Source organism: Chelmon rostratus, chromosome 16 (genome assembly GCF_017976325.1).
Source record: "Chelmon rostratus isolate fCheRos1 chromosome 16, fCheRos1.pri, whole genome shotgun sequence".
Classification (NCBI taxonomy): Eukaryota; Metazoa; Chordata; class Actinopteri; order Chaetodontiformes; family Chaetodontidae; genus Chelmon; species Chelmon rostratus.
Window position 1 is genome coordinate 4,029,653 of NC_055673.1, and position 24,293 is coordinate 4,053,945.

General features: G+C 42.4%; 1 protein-coding gene across 1 annotated transcript; it reads left to right on the forward strand.

Moving 5' to 3' along the window:
- Positions 1 to 1,232: 1,232 nt before the first annotated feature.
- LOC121619468 (major histocompatibility complex class I-related gene protein-like) lies at positions 1,233 to 21,432 on the forward strand. The gene is made up of 8 exons (XM_041955207.1): positions 1,233 to 1,388; positions 7,992 to 8,258; positions 18,291 to 18,569; positions 18,989 to 19,282; positions 20,113 to 20,208; positions 20,536 to 20,553; positions 20,727 to 20,805; positions 21,278 to 21,432. Exons 1-7 carry the CDS (start codon positions 1,316 to 1,318, stop codon positions 20,771 to 20,773), a joined length of 1,074 nt encoding a protein of 357 aa, XP_041811141.1. The 5' UTR covers positions 1,233 to 1,315; the 3' UTR covers positions 20,774 to 20,805; positions 21,278 to 21,432.
- The last annotated feature ends 2,861 nt before the right edge of the window (positions 21,433 to 24,293 follow it).

Sequence of the window (24,293 nt, forward strand, 5' to 3'; positions counted from 1 at the left end):
ACATCTAATAAAACAGTTTGTAAATGCTGCTCTGACATATGTAATCAGGTGTGTGATGTATTCCTCGCCTCTGTGACTGCACAGTAATATGAATAAAACCTGATTCTGAACTATTCACAGAGACTAAAAGAAGTGGCTCCAGGTGTGCAGACAGTGTTACATCTGGTGATATTTTTGTGTTCTAAATAAAATTGCCAGAAATAATCTGGACTGTATACACATAAAAGCAGTGCATATGATTGTCAACCATAACGTCTTTGAAAACTATTTTCTTGCAGGTAGGTATATTTGTTTATGCTTTATTTAACTTAATTTCAGAGCGAAACATTGTACTTTTTACTCCACTGCGTTTATTTGACAGCTACTTAGCAGTGACTTTCCAGACTCACTTTATTAATGCAAAATATAATCAACAAATAAATTCTGATGTATTATTATAGCATATTAAGATACCCAACAGAATCAAAAAGTAGTTCATTTAGCTCCATCTTTACCAGCTGCAACATCAAAGTGATGCTGACACATGAATGCATCAATAATAATACATTTATGTATATGATAATGTAAAGCCAAGTGTTAGAAATGTGGTTATTTGATTTGGCTGGCTGATGTTTTATTAATCATAATGATGATAATCATCATCCAAATGGCCACTTCCTGTATTTTATTGAGTAACCAGATGCTATGACTGCACGCGAATGTGTTTAAAATAACAGATCATAACAGCCCACTCTGAGAAACTGTCACCTGCAGGTTTGAACCACTGGGGGGCGCTCCTCACCACATTTACTCACTACAGCATCAATGAAAACACACTTAAACTTGTTGTTTGTTGTTGATATTTAGATCAGGACTGTTTTCAGTCCCAGAGCAGCCATACAGAACAAAAGAACAATAAGACACTGCTGCATCCACACAGACTCCACAGTGTCTGATCTGCACCTGACAGTAACCTCTGACCTCCCACAGAATTAATACATTTCTGCACATTACATCCCATCAACCTGCAAAACATTGAACAAGATCTGAGCAGCAGCAGCTTTCAGACTCGAAAATAAAGACCCGCATGTCATGTCTCCCCATCCCCCTCCACAGGCTGGAACAAGATCATGTAACTTTCGCTTTCGTTCATAACCTCAGTGGCTCAGTTTTACCGAGTAATAAGTGACGTCGATGCTCGGTCTGAATTCTCATTGGCTCACATTGAGCGTCTCTCCGCGTTTTTACTCATTTCACAGTTGATCCTCGAGGAGGAAGGTCTCCGTCTGTTTGTCCGAATAAAGAAACATCAGTCGTTATTCTGTCAAAGCTTCAGATGCGACAGTCCACAATGAGGACTTTGTTTTTTCTGGTTTTCCTGGGAACAGGTCTTCATGGGGCGGCGGCAGGTGAGTGAAGACTTTTTGAAGTCAGTTGATTGGAAAAGAAAAAAGGCTTCGTGTCTTTATATTCTGTATTTATGAAGTGAAGCTTCGTTTGATAGTCTTTGATGTGGAGCTGCAGGACAGATGATAGAAATGTTTTAAAAAGTATTTCTCATCAGTTCTGATCGAACTTGATGCTAAAACAGAAGCAGACAAAACCGTCGTTTGTTGTCCGGAACTGGAGCCTAAAGCGCACTTCCCCATTTCTGCCATTTTAAGTTGTTCATGAGCGTTTTATATAAGAAGAGTGTCGTCGTTCATTTAGTGTTATTAATCCTGACTTCTATCTGAATTATCTGAATATTTGTATTAGTTTTTCACTCATTAGGCATAATTAACATATGATCAGTGTAGAAACTCGTCACTGCGGTTAATCTGAATTGTGTAGAATGAACACAATGATGTTGAGACAGAAAAACGCACATAATCAAAGCTGCCTCACTGAACATCAATAATAAGTTCATATCGTCGTTGTTTGACCTCTATATATTTTTTATAATATTTCAAGTCACATGAAGCCATTCCCCAGAGAGTTCCTTCATTTGACTCCACCAGTGAATTACACATCTGCTTCAGCGTGGAGTTTGGTTAGTTGGGTCGAGTCACATCACACTGGCAGTTATTACATTTCCTGTATGTACAATAACACGCTGTTTGGTGGAGCTCGAGGATGAATCAACCTCAGGTATTATCTGCTGATATCACTTGATAGACAGATATGTTGGTATCTGTGCCGATAAGTCACAATAAACTGTACAGTAATTCCAAAGTACAGAAATGCCAAACTAGATTTGATGTCATGTAGAAACAGCGTCTCCATCACAAAGTTTGTCCACCAGAAAGAACTGACAGGTAGTTGTAGCTGTGAAATGTCCTGCTCAGTCTGGATCCTGATCACCAAAACCAGGCAAACAAACACAAAATCCAAGGAGTCCTTTGCCTCTCTTGTTTGTTTTTATAAAAACCACTATCAGCTGATATCTCATATTTTTGAACTCCCAAATATTGATATCAGTATCAGCACAGATCAGAGAAATATGATCTGCATCCAATAAGAGAGCAGAGGACGGTGAAGGATTCTGACATGATCAATAATTTAATGGTCAAAATTCAGACGCCTGCAGAATGTCAACTGTGTTGAAAGTAGAAAAAAATGTAGAATAAACTTTTATAATCTGGACTGAAAGTGAAGAAACATGAGTTGATGGTGGAGGGAACGTTGGAGTTTAACAACTGATATTAAAGTGGATAAAAAAGCTGCTTTTAATCCAGTATGTAACTGATCCTGATAGAAAGTGTACAGAACGACTACATGAGAGATAAACTGACAAATATTACTGAAGAGATCTTTCTGAAACATAGAGCTGAGTCCATTAACATTATGGGATTGTCATAAAATACAGAAGATTTGATTTAAATGTTGATCATCAAAGATATTGGAGGTAAAACAGAGAAATAATTCTTCAGTTTCCATTAATGAAGATATCTGAAAGTGAGGGACACAAGGGTCAGATATTTATTGTCTTGTTGGTTTATTTTAAAGTAAAACCTTCATGTTCAACATTTGAAATCCACAAACATCTGACAACAACATCATCAATAAAATGAAATGAATTACATGACGTAATGATGAGAAATGACAAGAGCAGGAGAAAAGAGCAAAACAACCCACTTCCAAAGTGTAGAAGAAGAAGAGCTGCAGGATTTATGTTGAAGAAACTCACAGAGTTCAAATCTGTGATTCAAAACCTCACGAAGAAGAAACAGAAGTTGTCATTGGTCACAATTTATAGTCTAAACTAGAGACGTAATATAATGAAACAGAGGAAGTTTGAACGTGTTGAATCTAGAAAATAAATTAGAGTCACATGCAGTGAATATATTTAGCTCAGAGGTTTGTGATGTCACATTTCAAACAATAATGAGGAGTTTAAGATACTAATGAAGCATCCTGAAGAATAAATGACTCCACTAACTGGAGACTAAACTGGAGTTCTATTTCATCCTTCCTGACCGCCAGAGGCGGTGCTTTAAGCACTGAATGAGTCCGTCTCGCGCATGCGCAGGTCGAGAAGTAATACCAACAAAGTCACCTGTGAGTGACCCCCTGACGACCTCGGACAGGCTATAACTTCCGATGTCGCCAGGGGATCTGTTCCTTTTTTCTTCTCGCTTCGCAGGTGTACTACGGTCATAGCATTAGCTTAGAGCTAGTTATCACCGCTACGTACAGCAGTCTTGCAGCTTGTCGCCGGTAGCCTTGTGACCGCTCATTGCTGGTCGGAGCTGCGAGGTGCTCGCCCTCCAAGGGCTGCGTCAAGCTGTCGGTGTATGCGGTTTCACCGGCATCGCCCCGGGCAGTGAGGCGCTCCATCCTTCGGATTATCCTGCATCACACGGTTGGATCCGACTGGTAAAGTACCGCTAATCAGACACATATTGTACTTTGTTGGTGACGGCAGTGTTTTTCGCTCCCTCTCCCGGCTTAGTTGTGCTCTATTACCCTCACAGTTAGCCGCAGTGTGTCCGCTTAAGCTAACTTTATTAATTGGCAGCAACTTTGGTTGCACCTGTTTTATTTAGTAGCTTTACAGTTACGACTTGTTGGTGACGGCAGTGTTTTCGCTCCCTCTCCCAGCTTAGTTATGTTCCGTTATCTTTTCAGTTAGCCGCAGTGTGTCCACTTAAGCTCACTTTACTAATTGGCAGCGACTTGGTTGCACCCGTTTTGTTTAGAAGCTTACAGTGACGACTTGTTGGTGACGGTAGTGTTTTCGCTCCCTCTCCCGGCGTAGTTGTGCTCTGTTATCTTTACAGTTAGCCGCAGTGTGTCCGCTTAAGCTAACTTTATTATTTCGTGGCAACTTTGTTTGTACTTGTTTTGGGCTAGTAATCTTGCAGTAGCGACCTGTTGGTGACGGCTGTGGTTTCGCTCCCTCTCCCAGCATAGGTGTGTTTTTTTCTTCGGTCTCGTTACGGTTAGCAGCAGTGCTTTCGCTCGAGCTAATCTGGTTGTTGTGGCAAGGACCTCGTACTTCGCAGCGTCCCTTTTGATTTAGAGTTGGCAATAGCAACTCGATCGTACCTATTATGATGAATTCTCACTCCTGTACCGCCTGTATGGCGCCTCTGCAGCCTGAGGACGGTCATGACCTTTGCCCCTCATGTCTTGGCATCGAGCACCTGAAGGAGGGTCTGTCAGAGGACCCCTGCATGAATTGCAGCTTCATGCCCCGGGCAGTGAGGGTTGCAAGACTGGCTGAGGTGGAACAATTTTTTAGTGGTGTCCCCTCACCGGAAGTCCTAACTGATACTCGCAGGCGGTCCCCAGCCCGACCTAGCCGGCCAAAACGTCGGGCTCCGGACACTGACGGTGCTTCCTCCAGGAAGAAGACAAAAAAGTGTGAGCTTGCTTTCAGAGTTGACCACTTGACAGCAGAGCTTAATCAGATGAAGTCCATCTTTTTAGCCCTCCAGACAGGGACTGGTACAGGGAGTGCGTCTGCATCCGCTCCTCGGGTGGCCTTGTCTGGTCCAGAGGATGACATCCTCTCAACGGCAGCTTCAGCCACTGAGTTTGGGGAATATGGGACAGACACTGTCTCTCATGACACTGTTTCCCATCCCTCACAAGCAGGCTCTCGTTCCTCGACCCATAGTTCAGGTGGTTGCTCAGAGGGTAGCTCCATGGGGGCCATCATACGTATGGCCTTGGCGCACCTGCAGCTAGATGCACCGCAGGCCCAGTCGGCTCCAGCGAGCGCATTTTTTAGGCGCAGCACAGCCCCTGCCGCATTCTCTGTGCCTCCTTCAGAGGAGTACCTAAAGGAGTTGCATGCATGTTGGAGAGATTCTAAGGCTCTTTCTCATGCAACGTCTGATGGCCGAACACTAGCAGCCATGCAGGATGCGGCCAAGTCTGGTCTTGGCTGCATGCCGGCTGTTGAGCCCACGGTGGCCTCACTCATAGTCTCTCCTGATGAGGCCTTGAGGCCGAATGCGAGGTGTCCTTCACCCCAGTGTCGCATCACGGATGACTTACTTTCTAAGGCCTATGATGCAGCGGCTCGTATGGGCCGCATCGGGAACTCAATGTCTCACCTCATGCTCGCCCTCTCAGCCTGCCTTCAAGAGATTACACAAGACACATCAGCTCATAATTTTAGTGATGCGTCTCTGCAGGCCTTCGCCCTGATGACCAGGGAGCTAGGGCGTGTGATGTCCACCCTGGTCCAGGCTCGCCGGCAGGTTTGGCTGGCTCAGTCACCCTTCTCAGAGGCATGCAGAAGGACCCTTCGCAGCATCCCGGTGGAGCCAGGAGAGTTGTTTGGGTCGGCTGCTTTAGAGGCACTGGAACGGACGGTCCAAGCCAGACAGACCAGACAGCAGCTCTCAGGTCTCCACAGGAGTGTGCCCCCCCCTGCTCGACCTAGAGGTTCTTCAGCAGTTGTGCAGCGCCGCTCTCAGCCACAGCCTGGCTCTGGTAGCTACCAGAGGCCTCGGCAGGCAGTGCAGCGACCAGTGCAACGGTCAGCGCTGCAGCCTGCTCGACGGGCAGCTCAGGATGTCCGGGCCCCTGATCGGCAGCCCTCTAGCCAGCCTCGGGCCTTGGATGTTAACCGGCGCCCCCCCAGAGCCTCCAAAGGCCGGGGGGCCAGGAACTGAAGTTCCGGGGCCGGTCGTCGGCTGCTTTTCCCAGCAACAGCTCAGTTATTGGGCTGCTTACACCTCGGACCCCTGGGTGATGTCCACCCTAGCCCTGGGGTACAAACTGCAGTTCCGACGCCGGCCCCCTGCCTTCAGCCGGGTCAAAATGACCATCATAAGCGACCCGGCAAAAGCCTTAGCCTTGCACAGTATGAGAACAGGTGGCGGCTGTTCTCTGGGTGGTGTTCAGGAAGGCATGAGGACCCTGTGCACTGCTCTGTGCCTATTATTTTGGAGTTTTTGCAGTCCCTCCTGGATAGCGGTCGGTCACCCTCTACCCTGAAGGTGTACGTAGCCGCCATTTCATCTCGGCACGTTTTAATCAATAACAACACGGTGGGATGTCACAGGTTGGTGACGCTCTTCTTGAAGGGGGCTCTGAGACTACGTCCCCCACGACTGCCGAGAGCTCCAGCGTGGGACCTGCCTCTGGTGTTGGATGCTCTGTGCTCGCCACCCTTTGAGCCCCTGGCACAGGCAGGCCTACGGTGGTTGTCAGTGAAGACTGCCTTCCTACTTGCTATCACCTCGGCAAAACGTGTTAGCGAGCTTCATGCTCTGTCGGTCCGCAGTTCTTGCCTACGCTGGAACTCAGACGGTTCAGGGGTCACCTTATGGCCGAATCCTGCATTCTTGCCTAAGGTTTTGTCAAACTCGCACCTTAATCAGCCTATCCACCTGGCTCGGTTTGACCCACCAGTAGGGGAAGGGGATGGGAAGTCGGTGCTGTTGTGTCCTGTGCGTGCTCTGAGAGCCTATGTGGACAGAACTGTGGGTATACGCCAGTCGGACCAGCTTTTCGTGTGCTTTGGCGGTCCAAAGAAAGGTTTTCCTCTCTCCAAACAGCGTCTCGCTCACTGGATCGTGGAAGCCATTTGTCACGCATATAAGGCAGGTGGTCATCCTCTGCCATCTGGCGTGAGATGCCACTCTGTGAGAAGTGTCTCCACATCATGGGCTGCGCTGAGAGGAGTGCCTCTGGAGGCAATATGTGCCGCAGCCTCGTGGGCATCGCCAAGCACTTTTGCAAGGTTCTATCGGGTAAACATTGCCTCTCCTCACCCACTGAGTGTGGTCCTCCTACCAAGTTCTTCTGCTTCCAGTCAATAAGGTCTGTATTTCGGATTCCTCGTGACTTTGTTGGTATTGGTCATCCAGTGCTTAAAGCACCGCCTCTGGCGGTCAGGAAGGATGAAATAGAACGATAGTTACGCATGTAACTACGGTTCTATGAATCCTGGATGACCGCCAGAGCGTTCAGTCCCTCAGAATCCTTGTGGCTTCGCAAGAAGATTCTGCAGGAACAGATCCCCTGGCGACATCGGAAGTTATTGCCTGTCCGAGGTCGTCAGGGGGTCACTCACAGGTGACTTTGTTGGTATTACTTCTCGACCTGCGCATGCGCGAGACGGACTCATTCAGTGCTTAAAGCACCGCCTCTGGCGGTCATCCAGGATTCATAGAACCGTAGTTACATGCGTAACTATCGTTTCACTTCACACTGAGATATCCAGCAGGAGGAAAACAAACAGTGACGCCTGTGTTTACCAGCTGCTGTCTGTCAGTGAGAGTCAGCGACACAACTGCAGGAACTAAATGTGTGGTTCTTTTCATGTTTAATTTCAGAATAAAAGCATGTTTTCAAGAGGAAATCATCAGAAATATGAAAGAGTTTCTGCAGCAAAATCTTTATTTCTAAATGTGTTTTTGTGTTTGTTGACTGCACAGCAGAGATGATGAGGACGTCTTGAATGTGCTGTAGTTCTTTTTGATTCTGTGTGCAGGAAAAAAACATTTTTCAGTGATTAATAAAACTGTGATTCTGAAAAGTGAAATCATGACATTACGTTTTTCTTACAGTGGCTCACTCTCTGAAGTATTTCTACACTGGTTCTTCTGGAGTCCCAAACTTCCCAGAGTTTGTGATTGTTGGGGTGGTCGATGAAGTTCAGATGTTTCACTATGACAGCAACACCAAGAGAGCAGAACCCAAACAGGACTGGATGAGCAGAGTCACAGCAGATGATTCAGAGTACTGGGAGAGGGAGACTAAGTTGTTGACGGGAGACCAGAAGTACTTCAAATCCAACATTGAAGTTCTTAAGCAGCGCTTCAACCAAACTGGAGGTTTGTTTATGTTTCACTTTCCGTTGATTAAATGTTGTTTATATTTTAATCCTGTGTTTTAGCAAAGAGATGTTACCACACACACACACACACACACAGACTGTGTGATGGAGGCCTTTCTTGGCTGAAACACACAGTCAGACTCAACAATTGACTGTGATCTGGCGTCCTACATCCAGTGTTTCTGTCCATCCCATAATAACCAGCAGAGATTATTAACACTTTATCTCCACTAGATTAGATCACAGCACGTCTACTGGACCGCCCACAGTGAGCTGCTCCATAATAACTCCACTGTAGGAACCTGTTTATCACAACAGTTTTCCAACACACAGCTGATGGAGGAACATTAGCGTCTGGTTTCTTAATGTACAGCGCTCGACTGTAGATGGGACGCAGGCTGCTTCTGCTGGGTCCTCATATGAGAGGAGCAGCAGTATGTTTTAACTAGACAATTCCGGCGCCGCCGAAATTTTGACAGTGGCACGAGGGGGCTGCTGGTATTATCTATACCACTGTTTCTCATATCATCTCAGATCATGTGTGTGTGCATTTACAGCTCTGGAAAAAAAAATTAAGGGGCCACTTCAACTTTATTGCAAATCAGCATGTCTATATGTATGGCAGAAGTTTAAAAATTACTGTAAGAATATTAATATAATAGGCCTAATATAAAATAATATAAATGGGCTATTTAAACCAGAGAATGTGGTAGCTAATTGCAGTGCAGCTTCATTTTTTTCCCATTTTTTTCTGTACTTTTGTGGAGAGTGAAGGGGGCTGGAGTTGCTGCTTTTAGCTCTGAATGTGGCTTTTTTTCATGGCTATACATATAAGTTATTACCTGACTCCTGTTCATGTTCTTGCATAGAAGCTGTAAGATTGGCTGAAGGCATACAGCGTTGCTTGTGCTATTACATGATGAAGAAAGACATGGAGAATGAGTTTTACTATGAACTCCCTGAATATATTAAACATTAAAAATCTATATTTCAAATATGTATGTGGTTTAGAATGAATACAACATCTGTAGGCTATCTACAGAAAGATGTATTCATAGTAATTCATAAATACTTGATATCTATATTCGTTTATTTCCTCAATAAATTCTCCCACACAGAAGCAAACCTTCGTGTAGAACATTAATTTCTTCACTATCTATCTATCTATCTATTCTTATCACTAGCACTAGTTATCGGTAGCTAGCAAGCGCTAGTTATCGCTATAGTTGGCTAGCGCTAGTTATCGCTAGCGCTAATTATCGCTAGCTAGCTAGATTGCTAGCCAGATCACTACCTAGCTAGATCGCTATTTAGCTAGCGCTAGCTATTGCTATCTAGCTAGCAATCTAATCTTATCTGATAAATGTATCCATGGTGGCAATGCTGTTTGTCCATGGGGACTTGCGTAGATAGCGTTTTTTATGTGACGTCATCGGCAGGCGTGGCCTGAGAGGGGGTTTCACTGGTTGTCATGGAGATGTGTCTGATGTGTGTGTGTGAATGTGTGTAAATATGTGTCTGTGTCTGTCTTAACTGTGTGTGTGTGTGTGTGTGTGTGTGTGTGCTTAAACTATCCATATATACAGAATATATATATACACTGTCCCAGGTTTTTTGAGTCCAGCCCAACCTGCAATACTGAAGCTGAGTTCAGCTGCTTATTGGACAGAGGTTGTTTTCAAACAATGCTCTTGTTTTGATGTGCTTGTTTAGGGGGCACCTTTGATCTTAATGGGCTTAAATCATGCTAAGGCTGGTTGTCATGGAGATGTGTGTGTATGTGTGTCTTATGACACTGAATGTGGGCGTGTAACCGACAGTTACACCTGTTGACAGTTAATTCTCCCCTTGAGGAACAGCTACTTTTTAGCTGTAGGTTTCTCACGAACAACTTGTGATTGTGAGAAAACGGTCGCTGCTATCAAAAAAACGATTAGACTGTGAGAAGCGTAGAAGTCTGGGCCAGATGTACGTGTGTTTGGTGTTGAGATATGTTTTAGAAAAATAAGTAAATGGTCGATTTAAAAAGACTGATGGATAAAAGTCCCGCATCAGCTGATTTCTGCTTTCAGCGTCAGACATTAAAAAAATCTGTCTCCAGTTTTGTCTCCACTCGGCAGTCTTTTCAGCAGACCGATCGTCCATGCTGTGTTTCTCTTGGTGTTTTTTTGTGTCTGTTGGCTTCAATCTGGTCAGTCTCTGTGTCCTCAGGTCTTTTGTGTCTTAATATCGCTCCTGCTGTCGGTCCAGCGTTGTTCTTTACTTTTCTCGTCTTTTTTGCTGAGAACATCATTCTCCAGCCAAGTGTTTGGTCCTCTCCAAACAAATTAAAAATAATGTACGGAAAATGCTCCACATTATCCCACTCAAATCAGATGGCTATTTGTTATCGAGCTTGGTACATTAAGGGATTGCCCCTTTAGTCTGTGACTGTTAGGAACACTGCTGTATTTTCGCTATTGACCAATCAGAATTGAGTATTTAAGAGCGCCGTCTTCTAACTTCTGTCAGTACAATATGCATTGTGCATTATTTTTGTTGTCATTGAGGAATGCACTTTTTCAGTTTGTTTAAATAGAAATGTTTGAATCTAACTTGTGCCAGTGCATTAATTTTCGATGTATATTTATTTTTTGTAAACTTCTGGAATGCACTTTTTCAGTTTGTAATCCTGATGCATGTATTTGCATCATTTCAAGGGGCCTTTATTTTTTATATCAGTAAGTAATGCACCTTATTTAAATTGATGTGAGATATCAAATAGGTTTGTTTGATAGCTTTAAGAACATGTTTGAGAGGCTTACCAATAGTTTTTCATTGGAAAAATAAATATCTCTTCATTTAAAGAGTCAAAACTGTTTTTGGTTTTGTTCGTGGTATTGATGTCATGATGTTAGGTATATGTGTGTGTTATCGGTTATCGGTATTGGCCTTTAGGAGCTGAAAGTTATCGGTTATCGGTATCGGTTTTAAAAAACAGTTATCGTGCATCCCTAGTTGTTTTTATACACAGTGTGTAATTTGTCAATATGCGGAAGCCTTTCACAGCAAGGTCTAGCAGAGCACACAGACCCAGTCCACATTTCTTACACCTGTATTTGGCTGCCTGGCCATTGGGATAGGTACAGTAAGAGCAAATGGCACATACTGGCTTATCACCAGCACTGCAATGTAATACCGATTTACATAGAGATTCCTGGTGGATGATGCAGTGGAGAAAAATGACATCCTGGTTAGGGTTTTCATCTTTCACTTTATTCTGAATTCTCCTCAGCAGGCCAACGTTTTTCCCTGTTAAATTTGGAGATCCATCTGTGGTGACGTTGACAAGCTTAATCCAAGGAAGCTTCGCATTTTCGATGACAGCAGACACCCGGTCAAACAAGTCCTCTCCCCGTGTTTGTCCTTTCAGAGACTCCATTGTCAAAAACTCCTCTGTTATTTCAAAAGTGTCGTTGATTCCTCGGATAAAAATGAGGAGCTGAGCAGTGTCTTTGACATCGTTGCTTTCATCCAGTGCTAAAGAATACAACGTGAATGACTCCGTCTTTTTATTTCAGCTGCTGGTGATATCTTCATCTATTAGTTCCACGCGGCGAGTCACTGTCCGCCGTGATAAGTTGATTTTCTCAAATTTGTCTTTGCTCTCCGGGCACAAAATACCTGCTGTCTCCACCATGCATTCTTTTAAAAACTCGCCCTCAGACAGAGGTTTGCTGGCCTTCACTATTTTGAATGAAAGCATAAAACTGGCCTTGGTACTTGACTCTTGAATGGCAGTTTGACGGTGAAAAAAACTTTGTTGAGCCTTTAAATTAGCTGCCAACTTCTGAGCAGCAGCTTCCCGTTCTATGGCGGCTAGTATTATACTCTTTAAAAACCGCCACAGTTTCTTGGCATATGAGGCAAACAGCAGATGATCGGTGTTCAGTGAAAAAATATTTAGTTGTTCACTCCCTATTGAACACTCTACATTCTTTGTCCACTTTCTGTTTCTTAGGTCCGCTCATCTTTATAGAAGGGCTGATGGGTCAGAGGGTAAAGTGCAAACGTGAAGTGATAGGCCTACGCTTCACCTCAACAAAGCCGATGTACAGTGTGCCATCTAGTGGGAAAACATCAGAATTGCAGGGAAAATAAAGCATTAACAAGGTTTATTCATTTAATTTTTCAAGTTCGGTGGGCCGGATTAAAACGCATAACGGGCCATAGTTTGCCCATGCCTGCTCTAGGAGAAAGTATGGCGAGGCAGCAGAAACTTGAAAGAGGCTGAAATTTGAGGAAATTTCCCAGTCATTTCTTATGGGAAATTCTTTTCAGTTTTTTGCGAATAACTTTGCGAATTATTAACGAACCTGTCATAAGTACATAGCACACCATTCCCGATCAAGCCGCAGGTTTTGATATATAGTTTGCGAGGGTTTTCTCAAAGCTGCGGGACTAGTTGCGCGGAATATGAAAAATAAGAAGAAAAAACGTGAGAGATTACAATAGTGGCTCCAGCTATGTATTATAGCTCAAAGAGCTATAGAGCCGAGTGGCTCGTGCATTGCCTCGTGCCACTAATAAACCTGTGGGACAGGACGACATGTAAATGTCTCACTTACATCAGAGTTTTAACAAGTTCAACAGCACCACTCTAGTGTCCATCAGGTTCACCCAATGATCCTGTTCCTCCTCAACTTTTTAAAGAGGTTTTTCCCACTCTTGGGCCTAACTTACTCAGTATTATTAACAGCAGTCTGTCATCAGGAGTGGTTCCTGTCCAGTTTAAACATGCAGTTGTGCAGCCACTGATTAAGAAACGCGGACTGGATCCCACTGTTATGGCTAACTTTAGGCCTATTTCTAAACTGCCCTTCGTATCAAAAATCTTAGAGAAGATTGTCTATTCTCAGCTTTTTGACTTTTTAAATGACCACAACACTCTTGAAATTTTCCAATCTGGTTTTAAAACATTGCACAGCACAGAATCAGCACTTTTAAGGGTTTTTTAATGACATCTTTTTAGCAAATGACTCTGGTCACTCTGTAATTCTTGTCCTTTTAGATTTAACTGCTGCTTTTGACAAAGTGGACCATGACATCCTAATTGCTCGCCTGGAGCAGTGGGTGGGCATCAGGGGCCAGGCACTCGCTTGGTTTAGGTCCTGCCTATCTCAACGGTCATTCTGTGTTGGCCTTGGTGACTCTGTGTCCTCCACTGCCCCTCTCTCTTGCGGGGTTCCACAGGGCTCAGTGTTGGGCCCGCTTTTATTTTCTTTATACTTTCTCCCACTTGGGTCCATTCTCAGGAAGCACGGCATTTTATTTCATTGTTATGCGGATGACTGCCAGATTTATGTTCCCCTTAAAAAGGCTGACTCCTCTGCACTTGAGCCACTTTTAAACTGTTTGGATGATGTCAAATTTGGATGTCTCGAAACTTTTTAAATTTTAATGAGAACAAGACTGAAGTGATTGTCTTCGGTGGTACTTCTGCGACCTCCCCAGTCGACCTGGGTTCCCTGGCGCAGTTTGCCAAACCCATAGTTAGAAATCTGGGGGTAAAAGTGGACGCAGAGTTTAAATTTGACAGCCAGATTAAAGCCGTGGTAAAAACCAGCTTCTTCCAGCTCAGACAGCTCGCTAAAGTTAAACCCTTTCTGCACAGACAGCACTTTGAAACAGTAATACATGCCTTTGTAACCACTCGGCTTGATTACTGTAATGCACTTTACATAGGGGTCAGCGGGTCCTCCATTGCACGTCTGCAACTAGTGCAGAATGCAGCTGCACGTCTTTTAACTGGCACTCGAAAGTTTGAGCACATAACACCGATTTTAGCTTCACTTCACTGGCTACCCGTCCATTTTAGAATTCATTTTAAAATTCTTTTATTTGCTTTTAAAGCCCAAAATGGCCTTGCCCCTGTGTACCTCTCTGAGCTTCTGCACCCTCACGCACCTACTCTATCCCTCAGGTCAGCTGACCAGCTGCTCCTGAGGGTTCCCAAAACAAGGCGGAAGCTCAGAGGGGACCGAGCGTTTTCTGTTGCTGCCCCTAAACTTTGGAATGAACTGCCGCTGCACATCAGGCAGTCCTCTTCCGTGGCCACTTTTAAATCTCTTCTTAAAATCCACCTCTTTTCCTTGGCGTTTATCACCTCTTAGATTGTTTATTTTATGTGCACAGGTATTTTACCCTTTATGTAGTATGTTTTCTATTTTTATTGTCTGTTTTTACTGCCTATTTTTTATTTATTATTATTATTTTTTTTTATGTACAGCACTTTGGAAACCTTGAGTTTATTTAAACTGTGCTTTATAAATAAAGATGGATTGGATTGTATACTGTCCTGACCACAGTGTGTCTGTTCCATAGTAAACATGTACAGTGCTGAAGCGATTAGTCAGTCGATGAATCGATCAACAGAAATTAATTGACAAAAATCTTGATAATCAATTAATCTTTAAAGTCTTTTTATGAAGCATTTTCTAGTTGAAGCTTCTCAAATATGAGACTTTGCTGCTTTTCTCTGTTTTGTGTTGTTTTAAATGAAATACTGTTCAGTGTTGGTCGGACAAAAGAAGCAATTAGAAGATTTCAGCTTCTCCTCTGGAAACTTGTGACGGACATTTTCTCTATTTCTTCACATTTTACAGCATCAACGATTTATTAAAAGTGGAGATCAGCTGTTGGTGTCAATGGAGTCAGTGTGGTAAAAACACAAAGAGGATATGAACTGTGTTAGGATCTCACTCTGTTTCCCAGCAGCCTCTCTGTCTCTCTCTGAGACGTCCACGCCGTCCACATGATGACAGCATTAACCACCCAACGGTGACTTCAGGCCAGGTAGAGAGGCAGCTGGAAAGACTCAATCAGTGAAAGGCAGCAGGCCCCAATGGCATCACACCTAGGATCCTGAAGACCTGTGCTAGCCAGCTGTCTCCTGTACTGAAACATCTGTTCAACCTGAGCCTGAGCCAGGAGAAAGTCCCGAGGCTGTGGAAGACGTCCTGCCTGGTTCCAGTCCCCAAGAAGCCGAGGCCATCTGACCCAGCTGACTACAGACCAGTCGCCCTCACATCCCATGTGAGGAAAGTCCTGGAGAGACTGGTCCTAGCCCAGCTTAGTCCACAGGTGAAGACATTCCTGGACCCTCTGCAGTTTGCCTATCATCCCCATTTAGGAGTCGATGACGCTGTCATTTACCTGCTGCAACGAGCCCATATGCATCTTGATGATGGAGGAGGCACTGTAAGGATCACATTCTTTGATTTCTCCAGTGCTTTCAACACCATTCAACCTCTGCTATTGGGTGAGAAGCTGCGGGGGATGGGTGTTAACGACGCAGTGATCTCCTGGATTACTGACTACTTGACAGGCCGGCCACAGTTTGTCCGTCTGGGCAGCGGGCTGTCTGATGTGGTGGTCAGTGATACAGGAGCTCCACAGGGGACTGTGCTTTCTCCCTTCCTCTTCACCTTATACACCACTGACTTTATGTACAACTCTGAGTCATGTCACCTGCAGAAGTTCTCTGATGACTCAGCTGTTGTCGGGTGTATAAGAGAGGGAGAGGAGGGGGAGTACAGGACACTGATAGACAACTTTGTTGAGTGGTCCGAACAGAACCACCTGAGGCGGAACATCAGCAAAACCAGAGAGATGGTGATCGACTTCAGGAGGAAGAAGACGCCTTCACAGCCACTACGGATCGAAGGGGAGGTGGTGGAGGACTACAAATACCTTGTAGTGGTGATCGACAACAGACTGGACTGGAAATCCAACACAGAGACTGTGTACAAGAAGGGGATGAGCAGACTCTACTTCCTGAGGAAACTGAGATCCTTCAACGTGTGCAGCAAAATGTTGGAGATCTTCTACCAGTTTGTTGTTGCCAGTGCCATCTTCTTTGCTGTTGTATGTTGGGGCAGCAGCATCAGAGCCAGCGACACCAACAGACTTGATAAGATCATCAAGAAGGCCGGCTCTGTACTTGGACTCAGACTTGAGTCTTTTGAGACTGTGGTGGAGAGGAGGACGCTGAATAAACGGCTATCCATCATAGACAATGATCAGCACCCTCTCTATCACACAATGAACAGACATGTTTACTCACGACTGTGCTGCCATACACCCCACCAATACAGTCGTGAAGTTTGCGGACGACACTACAGTAGTGGGTCTCATCTCAGATAACAACGAGACCCACTACAGAGAGGAGATACGCCAGCTCACCCAGTGGTGTTCAGCCAACAACCTGGTGCTGAACACAGGGAAGACCAAGGAGGTCATTGTGGATTTCAGGAGGTCCAGGAAGACGGATCATGTTCCACAACATCATGTTCCTGGGCCTCCACATCACATCTGACTTCTCCTGGTCCATGAACACCTCCCGCCTGGTGAAGAAGGCACAACAAAGGCTCTTCTTCCTCAGGAAACTGAAACGGGCTGGACTCTCCTCTCAGTTGCTCGTCAACTTCTACAGAGCCACAATTGAAAGCATCCTTTGCCTTAGTGTGACAGTGTGGTATGGCAGCTGCACGGCACAGGAGAGGAAACAACTGGCACGGGTTAAAACTGCACAAGGCATCGTGGGCCGCCCCCTTCCTGACCTAGACTCGTATGTGAAGGCTGGGCCAGGAAGAGGGCGAGATCCATCGCCACGGACCCCAGCCATCCGGGCCACAGACTGTTTGTACCGCTTCCATCAGGAAAGCGGTACAGGAACATCCGCACCACCACCAACAGACTGAGGGACAGCTTCTTCCCCAGAGCTGTCAGAGCTATCACCCCCAGCAGCCCCTCACTGCAGTGAGAGACTGTGAGAACTGTGAACACTGCACACCGCACTTTAACACCTACACCTACACCTCCACCTGCACCTTCTGTGTACTTAACTTTTAGGTACACACATACACTTAACAAAATTATATGCATTTGAGTTTATTGGCACATTTCATTTTCATTGGTATATTTTATTGTTCACCGGTATATTTTATTCTGTCAGTACATTTCACTGTGTATATTTTATTCTGCTTGTATATCTTATTCTGTTGGCACATTTCACTTCCATATTTTATTGTTTATTGTTTAATATATTTTTATTGCCTTAGTATATTTTCATTCTGGTATATTTTTAATTGCTTTTATGAATATTTCTATTGCATGTTGGTTTATTTTATTTTATTGTAGTTATCTTAATTTTATTCTTTCTAATCCTCTTATCTTTCTTACGATCTTTTCCTAACATGGGGGTTGCAATGAAAATTTCATTGACATGCTCAATGACAATAAAGACTCTTGAATCTTGAATTGAATCTTCTCCCACAGGCTGCTACAGCTCCGCTGTCGAAGGGACAGATACAGGAAATCTTTCCTGCCACATGCCATTGCACTGTACAATAACAGCTAAAAATAATAATAATAATAATCTCTTTTGTACAATACTTCTAATCACTACTGTTTGCTACTTTTGGTATTTTATTATTATGTGTATAATTTTTACTGCTTGCTATTTTGGTATTTTATTATATATAGTTTGTTCTTTATAGTCTTATTTCACAAATTTTCACTTTTTTCACTGTGTGTATGCTCACAGTCACGGTACACTTTATTTTCTACACACTGCCATTTGCTGTAGATATTCTTATTTGTGCAATACTTTTTCATTACTACTGTTTGCTATTTTGCTATTTTATTATTATGTATATAATCTTTTTACTGCTCGCTATTTTGATATTTTATTATGTATAGTTTGTTCTTTATAGTCTTCACAATTTTTCACTTATTTTCACTGTGTGTAATGCTGCTGCTGCACTGCGATTTCCCAGCTTAGGATAAATAAAGTATATCTATCTATCTATCTATGATTGGCTGTGAGCGTCTTCCATTGAGCCATTGACAGCAGGAGGTGTAGATCCTGTGTTTTGGTGTCTGTGGATCAGTGTGTGTCTGTGGTGAAGATGTGATCTCAACTGATGATGGATGACTGGACTGTGATCTCAGTCTGGTTTACTGTAGTCTCTGTCTGTCTCTCTCTCAGGTGTCCACATTTACCAGAGGATGTACGGCTGTGAGTGGGACAATGAGACTGGAGTGGTTAATGGTTACGATCAGTGGGGTTATGATGGAGAAGACTTCATCTCATTTGACCTGAAGACAGAGACATTCATTGCTCCAAAACACCAAGCTGTCATCACCAAACAGAAGTGGGATAATAACAAAGCTTTCTCAGGCGGTCAGAAAAACTACCTGACCCAGCTTTGTCCTGAGTGGCTGAAGAAGTATGTGAACTATGGGAGGAGCTCTCTGCTGAGAACAGGTAGAATCACATGACCTGATGTCGTTTAATGGACACAACAACCTTCATATGTCTCTTGTGTTTCTAACCAACAGTCACGTTACAGTAAATATGAAGCAACATACAGAGACTCACTTTGTCTCAGTTCATTTCTCCTTCCCTCCATTTTCTGTCTTTCTCTCTGTGTCTTCCTCTGTCTGTCTCACACTCGCTGTCCTCCTCCTCCCTTTCTAATCTGTCTCACCCTCCTCACCTGTCTTCATCTGTCTTCTTTCTCCTCTGTCCCTCCTTCTTTTCTCAGTTCCACTTCAGTCATGTTTACTTTCATTGCATACATATATATAGTGAATGCTGCTAAAGCATGTAAAATAGATGCATCAGACAGAATGATGATATTAATATGGAGTAAATCATAATGTGTCTTTCTCTTTACTCTGCAGAGCTCCCCTCAGTGTCTCTCCTCCAGAAGACTCCCTCCTCTCCAGTCAGCTGCCACGCTTCAGGTTTCTACCCTAACAGAGCCTCACTCGTCTGGAGGAAAGATGGAGAGGAGCTTCACGAGGGCGTGGAGCTCGGAGAGACCCTCCCCAACCACGATGGAACCTTCCAGATGAGCGCTGACCTGAAACCTTCAGCGTCTGAAGACTGGGGGAAGTACGAATGTGTGTTTCAGCTCTCTGGTGTGAAGGACGTCGTCACCAGACTGGACAAAGCAGTGATCAGGACCAACGGGGGTAAGACTGAGATCAGAAGTGATGAACGTAGGAAACACACGTTTATTTTACTGTCACTTTGTGTATTTTTATGTTTGTTGGATGAGAAGTTTTGTTCCTTTATATTGTTTTCATCTAGTTTTTATATATAATTTTGAAGCTTTGATTAATTTTAAATCCCTGCACGCTGACAACAGTGTCAACAAATCCCTGAAAGAATGAAAAGTTACTTTTCTTAATTTAAAGTCAAAGTTTTAAAAAGCTTTAAAGGAATAATCGACGTCCACCATCATTTTTTATTTTTACTTGGCTTTAATTAATGCAAAAGTTCCAATAGTGAAACAATCAAACATACATTTAATTATGTATTTTGAAATAAGGTGAGTTTTTTACCACTTTCATCATTTATTTTAGTTTTTAAATCACTGTTAAAATTAGTTTCTTACAGTTTTTTTTTACTGTTTTTTCAGACCATGTTTAACCATTTTAATGTTCAGAGATTTGAGACACTGTATTGACTTTACTGCTGGTCAGTTTTAGAAGATAAGCAGATTATTTATTGACTGGATGAATGTGTGTATCATCAGTAAATCAGGCAGAATGAAGTTTATTGTCCACGTCTGCTGACGGTGAAAAAGGACTTTGAATAAGACTGTCAGAAGGCAGGCATAGATACAGTAATTATGTGCAGACGAGTAGAGATAAAAGCTGACATGAACAACAGCAGCAGCACAAACAAACATATAGTGTGTGTCTACAGGATTGTGGTCCTTTTGGTAAATGGATGTTCTTGTCTTCTAACCTGCTTCATGTGTTCAGGTTGTGACGGTTTGTTGTTTTCTGCTCTACAGAGAGTCCTGTTTACATTTACATCATTGTTGCAGTGGTTGTTCTCGCTCTCGCCCTCATCGCTGCCGTTGGATTCATGATTTACAAAAAGAAGAACGGTGAGAGACTCACACAGAGACAAGCTGTTTGTCAGTATTTTGATTTTAGACTTTGATGCTTTTATCCAGATTGCAAAAGTGAGACAAATTTAAATTGTCCGAGCATGAAAATGAGCTTCAAACAGCAGGAAGAGCTGCGAGGCTCAGAGCCACAGTGTGGTGATAATATGACGACAGCATGATGATGGAAGGAGAGGTGACGGGAACAGAAATAACACAAGATCTGAACAGAAGCTGGACGGGATTTATTGATCAGTTGGAAAGAAGCTGACAAAGTTTTCAGCTGTAAGAAGATGAATAATTTGTCATTTTTTCTTTTTATTTCAGCCAAACGCCCTCCATCTCGTAAGTGAAACCTCTTTTTATTCCGTTTCCTCTGACCTGACACACTCTCTGTAGATGAAATGGGCTTTCTGGATTCTGTGCTGAGGAACTTTTGTGGCAGTGTTGGCTGTTTGTTAAACACAGTGTGAGTTCACAGCAGGATGTGGGCTAACAACGTCTCTCTGACCTTACAGCTATAAACAACCCTGAGGTCATGGAGGAACTGAATCCAAAAGGCTGAAAGACAAACACAGCAGCAGCACCCTGAACACAGTGAGTCGCTTCATGTGGGACATGAATTTCACAGCTGTTGTTAAACAAGCTGCCTTAAAGTTTGTGTTAAAGAACTTTCTGTGATTGTTTCTTTATTCGCTGAGAGACTTCTGTGACTCTTTATAAAGGAAATATTTGACTTTCAGCTGTTTTATATGAAGTTCAATGAGATTATTAAGAGAAAGGTGCTTTCAGAAACCTTCACATCAGCAGGTCAGATAAAGTGTAACATTAAAAAGTCAAATATGAACCTTTAGACAAACAGGGACGCCAATTTCTTCAACTGGTGTTGAACATAGTGGTGTAGCAGGTAAATACTTGGCTTCCACAATGTCAACACTTCAATCAATCATTGATATTTTAAGTCTCAATGATTGAACAAAAATGTGTCTTTGTGGAATTGAACAACATTTGTGGTGAATGATGTTGTTTGTATTTTATGTATTTGATGTTTTTCTTTTTGTCTCTTTAGGTTTCTGGATACATTTTGCAACAAGGAGCGCTGCGGCCACGTTCTCCTCCATAAACTGGGATTTCATTGGTTATTCATCCTCATGTCAAACAGTGATAGAATCAGGGTTGGGAATCTAGTCGTCGATGCTTATTGATCAGAATACAAAGAAAACACATCAGAAAAATGAGCTGGCAGATATTTTACAAATAATTTCAAACGTAAATGGTGACATTTACGTTTGAAATTATTTTTGTTTTGTTTTTTGTGCTTTGTGTTTTTGTAAATCTACATATACTCATACACACACACACACACACACACACACACATTCATGCATTACCATTTTCATATCTGGTGATTTGATGACATATACCTTAAAATAGCTCATATTTGACAGTAGAGCGTTTTCTTCTCTGTTTATAGTGAGAAAGCCATTCTTTGGCTCTCTGGTTGTATTAGTTCAGTGGAGGCAACACAACAAATCAATGAGCAACATCCAAAAACATGCATCTGTGACATCATATGTCACAACATGAAATTACATAAACAACGACGTGTAGCATCAAAGTCGCCCACCCCTGTGCACACATACACAAAACATCAGTACAAAAATTTGTTTCCAGTTTATTTTCTACTGTTTTGCTTTTAAATGAAGACCCAAATGTTCCACCTTTGTGGTTCTACATATATGCTTACACTCATTTTTCTGTGTGGTTACTGCTACATTTCTAGAAGCCACTTCTATGCACGTACATAAGATAAGATTTTCACTAAGAAATTCAGGTGTTACAGGCAGCAGGTAATAGCAGTTTGAAAAAAATAGCAACAGAATAGAGAAATGCAAAATAAGAGCTGACTATACATTTTATACAAAGCTCTATATAAAAGAAAAGATATGGAAAAAATCCATATATAAGAAAAAGAGAAGACAAGAAAAATTGCCATAAAAATATAGTGCCAAAAATTTTATATAATGTGATTTCCAGTTGTGTAAATAGTTTGTATATTTATTTGAAACTAAAAACAAACCAGGAGTATCTTGTTGGTTTTTGTTTCATAATATCCGTCTTTTGATCTGTTGTGGAACATCTAGATATTTGCTTCCACATATGTGACTAGATGCATTCATATGAACATATATATTTTTCTGTCCTTTTGTAAACTTTGTGTTCTTGATATGGACGACTCTCATCATCTGAAATGGCAACTTGTTTCATAACGTTTTCATCATAATGATATAAAAATACAAAAAATGACACTGTCAAAGACATTTTTACCCTGTTTGAATCAACTGATGTAACTAAAAAAATTGTTTTTGTGCTCCATGTTCTGATTACCGGCATCTTCCTGTTGGTCTGTAGAAATGCAGAGAAAGCAGTTTTAAATACTTAATATTCAGGAGACAGGATCTTATTTGCTCGACATAATTTTTGTGTTACCCTCTGCTGGTTAACTTGTTAACTAACAAAGACTTGTGAACATACAGTCGCTCTCTCAGGTAGTTTACAAAGTGTGTCTGAATGTTGATGAGCTCCCTAAACTCATCAAACACACTGGATCTGTCAGATGTTGATTTTTCATCACAGACTTTAGATAGATAGATAGATTGATAGACAGACAGACAGACAGACAGACAGACAGACTTTATTTATCCCAAGCTGGGAAATTGCAGTGCAGCAGCAGCATTACACACAGTGAAAAAAGTGAAAATTTGTGAAATAGGGCTAAAAAGAGCAAACTATACAGAATCAAATATCAAAATAGCAAGCAGTACAAATAATATAAATAATAATTAAAATATCAAATAAAAATATATAATATATAATATAATATATAAAAAATATAAAATATCTTTCTGTCATTAATCAATACAGAGAGTGAATAACAAAATCAAAGATGTTTTAAAAGAACTGGATCTTGTGTCCCAGCCTGAGTTTGGCTGCTGTGATAAAATATGTTGTAAGACAACAGAAACCGTCAGAGGTTTTGTGGTGTTGTTTATACCCAGATACCTGTGGCTGTATTCGGCTCATGGGGGCAAATTAATGTTTGATTTCCATGATGTGATGACATTTCTTGATTTGTCAGGTATTTAATACTTTAGATGAAAACAAAAACATTTCAGCCTGATTATTTTATCTAGAAATGCAGTTTTTCATTTGATCATCAGGAAATTTTACTATATGACCACATACATTGATATCATGATATAAAATGACAAACTGTGGTAAGATTTTCTCCAAATCACCCACAACTATTGGTGCCATATTTGTTCAGTTGATAGTTGCACACAGGGAACAGATGCTGAAAAGCTTCTGGCTTTCATGGTTCACAAAAAGAAGAGTAAGAGACCAAAACAGCAGGACCTTTGAATTGAGACTCTTCTTGATCCATTTTGCAGCAAGTGTTTGTTCACAGTTCACCACAGTCTGAAGCAGCCACCAGTGAGCCGCTGTGTCATGATGATGTGAGCCGAGCTTCATGATGTTAGAGAGGAGTGATGAGAAATAAAGACCTGAACAGAAAATAAGGTTTTAACCAATAAGACGTCGGATTTAGTGTAAGAGTCTGTTTGTCTGTTCATCTTATTTTAGATTTTGTTCTCCTCAGCCTCAAAGACCTCCTCCAGTAATCCTGTCCCATGAAGTTCAGACAGCAACAACCCACTGATCACGGGGAACTCGTGGCTCTGCACTGTCTGAAATATCACCTGATTCTCGACACTTCATCACTTTGTGCTCTGTGCATTTATGAAAGCTTTTTTGTTAGTGCAGACAGAAGCAAGTGACAGATCGAAGAGGAGGGTGAACTTTACTCCGTAAGAAATCTGCAACATTGAGCTTTGTTTTCTAAGAGAAGTCTTCTGATTTGTAGGAGAATAATGCATTTTTTACTACAGTAAAAACACAATCTGTAATCCAAACATGAACAAAAGGGTCACCGCAGCACCATAATTTACATTTATGTAGTCAAACAATTGCAGTGCAATGAGGCTTTAAAGCTGCACTAATCAATACTTTTATTTCACAACAAT

Excerpts from the sequence above, each read along its gene's own strand:
- LOC121619468 (XM_041955207.1), top strand. The coding sequence starts at position 1,316 with ATGCGACAGTCCACAATGAGGACTTTGTTTTTTCTGGTTTTCCTGGGA. Across the intron at positions 18,570-18,988 it reads GAGCTCTCTGCTGAGAACAG|AGCTCCCCTCAGTGTCTCTC; the intron begins GTAGAATCACAT and ends TTTACTCTGCAG. Across the intron at positions 19,283-20,112 it reads AGTGATCAGGACCAACGGGG|AGAGTCCTGTTTACATTTAC; the intron begins GTAAGACTGAGA and ends TCTGCTCTACAG.